Source organism: Lactuca virosa, chromosome 1, assembly GCF_052849685.1.
Source record: "Lactuca virosa cultivar CGN04683 chromosome 1, Lactuca_virosa_CGN04683_v6, whole genome shotgun sequence".
NCBI classification, from domain to species: domain Eukaryota; kingdom Viridiplantae; phylum Streptophyta; class Magnoliopsida; order Asterales; family Asteraceae; genus Lactuca; species Lactuca virosa.
In genome coordinates this window covers 149,245,083-149,251,082 of record NC_136426.1, presented here as the reverse complement: position 1 = coordinate 149,251,082, position 6,000 = coordinate 149,245,083, and the positions used below count along the sequence as shown (strand labels likewise).

The 6,000-nt window shown below is 42.8% G+C and overlaps 1 protein-coding gene across 1 annotated transcript; it reads right to left on the bottom strand.

Moving 5' to 3' along the window:
* Positions 1-4,376: 4,376 nt before the first annotated feature.
* LOC145121965 (uncharacterized) lies at positions 4,377-4,850 on the bottom strand. The gene has a single exon (XM_079057645.1). The coding sequence runs from the start codon at positions 4,848-4,850 to the stop codon at positions 4,377-4,379; it is 474 nt and encodes a 157-aa protein (XP_078913771.1).
* Between the last annotated feature and the right edge of the window lie 1,150 nt (positions 4,851-6,000).

Genomic DNA, 6,000 nt, shown 5'->3' with positions numbered 1-6,000 from the left:
TCAAAAATTCTCCCGCACCTCCATAGCCATCAAGCCCAAAATCCTCGTTGTCCTCCAAGTCCAATCGCCTCCCAAAAATTCCGCCCGCTAGTCTCCAAAAATCTACAATAATGCTCAAGAAACTAGAAAGTACCCGAAATTGTCATAAAATAATAAAAAGGAAAATATGTATGGAAATTAACTAAAATGCGAATGAAATGTGCTAAAATAAACTATAAAAAGAAGTAAATAAAATGAAGCTATCAAATCACCCCAAGCTTAAACCTTACTTGTCCTCAAGTAAGACAAGACTAAAATGAACTCGGGATGAACTATCCTAAGAAAAATAAAAAGAATGGATAGAGCCGCGGAACCTAATCACCGTTAGTCAACATGGTCAGAATTGATCTTGCTATTATATCATTACTTTTTCATCCGATGACAATGGGACCATAAACCACAACTAGGACAACTCCTTTAGGTGAGTAAGGAGGGATGGTCAGTCGCAGCCCCAATGGAACATGCATACAATGAAGAACATCTGTAGTAGGGAGAAAGCAGTTGGATGGGCTCGTGAGGAGCTCTTCTTTAAGTGCACATTCTTATCATGAAAGTTGCGTGATCTCAAGTCTATTGGCCACTCTCAAATGTGATTGGGTTTCATCGCTCGGGCACCATTGTAGGAATCAGTTCACTTAGTGTTGGCCCAAAACTCCCGTAGTATCCGACTCAGCAGTCTCTCTAACATCACCAATTTGCGAAAAGAAACAACCCGATCTATATAAAATAAGACAAACCTATATAAATGAATATCGAACGCCAGGTGACCAAAATGTAGGAAAAATTGTTCAATAATTGAACCGGTCACCTATCTAAGATAATTGCAACTTTTTTTTTTTATTTTTTTTGTTAAAACACAAATATAAGTAGTAAACTTGAAGGTAATTCACAAACATATTGGATTTTTGCTTTTTATCAAGAAAACTTTTTGACTCAAAATTTGGTTCCCAAGAGTATGTAAGTGGAACCGATGGGGGGGGGGGGGGGTAATAATATAATCCGAATGGTCTAAATGTGAAAATGACCATGTGTGGAGCGTAAAGATGTAAGCTCCTTTTCAAACTTGCAATTTTTCGAAAGTAACGAAAATGCCCAAATGTGGGATAAGACTCTCTAAAATCCTAAGTAAATCGCAAAAAGAATATGGTGATGTAAAAAGACTGGATATGGATTTTACTCGGGGACAAGTACCAGTGCTTCATGCTAATGGTTCAAACATGAGCAAGTGTGATCCTCTCGGCGGTAGTGACCGCAAGGCTAAGAACATCCATTGTTATAGTATATCCTACAGTTGTTAGTATTGCATGCATAATTCTTCATGAAACTATCTGGCCATGATCACTTACCCCTTTAAGCTTCCAGCATCTGATCCCAAGTATGAAGTCCCAAACTGCAGCTAGTGGTCCCGGTTCGATGGGTGAGATAGCAACAAGATCCTGGACCAATAATGATACAATAACTGTGAACCTGTTCCATGGCATCCAAGGGGGGTGAGAATAAACAGATAACAAAAATTCTTGAATGCTAATGCCCTAAGCTAAATGTTATGCAAAAATAGAAAGTAGAAAAAAAGAAAATAACATCTTTTTGGAATTAAAAAAAATAATAAAAAAATTGAATGCAAATTAGCTTAAAACTAAAATGAAATGCAAACTAACTAAAAAAAAGGCATGAAAAAGTAAAACCAAAAGGGAAATGCCCCACCCCAAGCTTAAGAACAAGCATTGTCCTCAATGCTTAAGGAAAGGGCGGAAATGACCTAAATCAGAGGGTCGGGCGGAGGGAAAAGTCTGTGGCGATAGTGGTAATTCCACATATCTTGGACTTGGCGAGAAGTGGGTTAGAAGGACTACTCCAGTTGATCGACACGGGCCGCCACGGACTGGATAACTCGGGTGTTCTCCTGTGTCTGAGTATCGATGCGCTGAACCGTGGAGAACATCGTGGCGAATTGGTAGAAGAAGTTAGGGGGGAAATATGGTGGGATCTTGTGTCCCCCCTGTTGCTGTGGCTGATATTGAGGCTGGGCAAAATGTTGTGGAGGCTGAAACTAGTCATCTTCGTCATCCACAGTAGGAGGGTAGTCGGATGGAATGACCCATTGTTCGGGGTCGGTTGGTTCGAAACACCCTATATAATCATGAGGAAGAATGAGGTATGGCTGATTATCGAGGTTCCAAATGTGACCATCAACTGATTCGCGGATGATTTGCATCTGTCGGAGTGCAAGGATGTCAAGGCTAAAGGGTCTGGACAACTTTTCAAATGGAAGGGTGGAGAGAAGGAGCTGAAGTGGGGGTCTAGATGCAATGAGGGTGATCAAGCTGCCGATGAAAATGTCCCCAGTGTCCATAGTGGTGAGATTATAGCATTTGGTGAAGAAGAAGGTGGCAAAATCCGGGCTGGGTCCGTTTTCGCGAGTCATGCACCATAGAAAGAATAATTCAGCTTTGGAAATTTGACCCACGTCGGAGCGGGCAAAGATGGTGCATGTAAGGAATCGATTGGTCACGCTTAAACATGGATGGATGATTGAGGAGGCCTTGAAGGAAGATGATGAGTGATTGATTTGCTGCCAAAAATTGTGTTCGTTAAAGGTGACGGGCCAAGGATCTTGTTAGGAGTAAGTGTGATCCACGGGGGTACCCATTAAAGCATTGACGATCCGAAATGGCAATGACCTACTCTCGCCTAACATTTGGAAGGTGATGGTGTTCGTATCATCATCCATGCGGAATGTGGAAATGAATTCCAAAGTCGGCTCAACGTAGGTGGCTGCACGATTATGGAGCAACTGACCCCAACCAATGTTGTTAAAAAGTGCTTTAACTCCCTCAAGCACTCCAAGATTTTCGAAAGACTCTAGATGGAGAAACTTGGTTGATTTGACCTTGCGCTTGTTGGAAATAAGAAAGTCATACGTTTTGCGGTCGTCACGATTCAACAAACGAAATGGAGGGTCACTAGATTTGCCTTTCGACCCACCCTTAGATGAATTAGGTCCGGTTTTGGCACGCTTAGACATTGACTCGGGACAAAAAGTTGACAATAATAATCTTCAAATCACACCAAAGACCACACGTGTGACTACACAATTCCAACTACAAACGGGTATTTAACAAACAAATAAATAATTTAAAGGAACGAGGGTACCCAATTTGCTTAAACCTGGGACAAATGGTGGAAGCGGACTGAGAGCCACCAAAGAGATTCTCCAAGACACCCCAAGCTTATGATGTTGCTCCGTATTTGATGCTTGAATCGCTAAAACAACTCCACAAACTAGTGGGGGCACCTGGAATTTGACGAAAATTTTTGGTGAGTTTTTGGGGGAAAATTGGTATGGTTATAAAGCCCTTGATGAGAGAAACAAAACCCTGTGCTCGAAATCTCCAATGGTGGCTGGAGTTAGCCGGAAAATGCGAAAGAACGCGGTGGTGGGTGGTGGTGGCGCCCAAAATTCCGGCCACAGATAGGACCGGATTTTGGGTGGGGTTTGTAGAGCTTGGAAAATGGGAGAGAATGTCGGTGGTTTGACGATATTACGACCGGTAGAACTCCGGGAAATTGGATTTTTGTGAGAAGTGGGTTTTGGTGTTCTTGAGAGTTTGAGAGAGAATGGTGAGGTTGTGGAGGGTTAGAATGAAGAAGAAGAGTGAAAGGGATGTTTAATCTTTGGTCAATAGAGGTCAAACCCAGTCAATGTTTGGTCAACTCATTAAACCTCCTGATCAAAGAAAGTCAAACGAGTCAACAATCCAAGAATCGCAGTCAATGTGTAATACGCGGGCAGGGCGCGGGCCGCGTGCTGGCCGCGTCAACTTTTGTCAAAATGTTCTGAACCACTACGTGGGCACTGCTCGAGCTGCACGGAGGCCGCGGGAACTGAGGCGATTGGAAAAAAACTAAGTGTTGGAAACACCCATGTGGGCTGGGCGCGGGCCACGTGCTGGCTGCGTCGAGTTGCTTGGAATGAGTCTGATCCTTCACGCGGGTATAGCTCTGACCGCGTGCTCGCCGCATTTGCTGAACGACAATTGTAACTTTGATCCATGGGGGCCGCGGGCCATTCTTCATGTTTCTCACGCGGGCCATGAGCCCTTCCTGCACTTAAGAAAAATGAGATTTTCCACTAAACTTGATTTTTAGCTCAAAACGATCCCCGTAAGGCCCGGTTTCAAAATTTTCGACAAAAGTTGGAATGAAGGGTGAAACCTTTCAAAATCCCGAAAACACTGTTTTAAAATGATTTATTTGGATTTGGAAAAGGATTAAAGCATAGATTTCTAAAAATGCCCTTCTTTAACGTCTTTGGCGACACGTCTTCCTTGCTTGCTTCAACACATCGGGACATCAAAATGGATGATTTCAAGAGCATTAGCATTGAAACCTTCATAGAATGGCTTCAAACAGTGCCCATTGACTTTGAAAATTTGTCCCATCTTTTCAATTTGAACTTCCACCGCCCCATGGTCAAAGGTCTTTATCACAACAAAAGGTCCAATCCATCTTGACCTTAGCTTGCCCGGAAATAATTTCAATCGTGAATGGTAAAGTAAGACCCTATGCCCCGTTTCAAAATGCTTCCGAGTGATGGACTTGTCATGGAAAAGCTTCGTTTTCTCATTGTAAATTCTTGAGTTTTCATAGGAGCCGTTTCTTAATTCTTCTAGCTCTTGGAGTTGAAGCTTCCTATGCCTCCCCGCCTCATCAATATTGTAATTACATTGCTTGACCGCCCAAAATGCACGCTGCTCTAATTTGACGGGTAGATGACATGGCTTTCCAAAAACCAACCTAAATGGGGACATTCCTATCGGGGTCTTGTAAGCGGTCCGATAGGCCCATAAGGCATCATCTGCCTCAAACTCCAATCTTTTCTCGTCGGATTCACTCTTTTCTCAAGAATGCTCTTCACTTCACGATTCGAAACCTCTGCTTGACCGTTTGTTTGAGGGTGGTAGGCGGTAGAAACACGATGGGTCACGTTGTACTTTTTTAGCAAGGCCTCCATCATCTTATTGCAAAAATAGGTCCCTCTATCACTAATCAAAGCCCTAGGCACACCAAATCTCACAAAGACATTAGATTTTAAAAAGTCGATAACCATTTTGGCATCATCCGATCTTGTGGCTTTGGCCTCAACCCATTTAGAGACATAGTCAACTGCGAGCAATATGTAAACGTTGCCAAATGAGACGGGAAATGAGCCCATAAAATCAATCCCCCATACGTCAAAAATTTCAGAAACAAGGAGTGGATTTTGGGGCATTTGGTTCTCTTGTGAAATGTTTCCCGTTCTTTGGCACCGTTCACAACATTTACAAAATATGTAACAATCGCGTGACATGGTTGGCCAAAATAGTCCACACTCAAGAACTTTTCTCAAAGTTCGGCTAGTCCCGAAGTGTCCCCCACAAGCAAATTCATGACAAAATTGCAAAATGGATTGATGCTCTTGTTGGGGCACGCACCGCCTAATGATTTGATCGGGACAATGTTTCCACAAATAAGGTTCACCCCACACATAATACTTTGCATCACTTTTTAATTTGTCTTTTTGAGCACGTGAGAATGTGTGGGGATACCTTTTTGTGACCAAAAAGTTAACGATATCAGCATACCAAGGAGTAGATTGAATAAGGGAAAATAGATTCTCATCCGGAAACTCGTCCCCCAACGGGAGAGGAGTGTCATTTGAAATGATCTGGCTTAGGTGGTCGGCAACAAGGTTCTCGCATCCACTCTTGTCCCGAATCTCCAAGTCAAATTCTTGTAACAATAAGATCCACCGGATGAGTCTTGGCTTTGCATCTTTCTTTGTCATCAAGTACTTGAGAGCCGCATGATCCGAATACACTATGACTTTGGTACCAAGTAGGTATTGCCTAAACTTCTCCAAAGCGAACACTATGGCCAATATCTCATTCTCAGTGGTAGAGTAGTTGCTTTGAGCGTTTT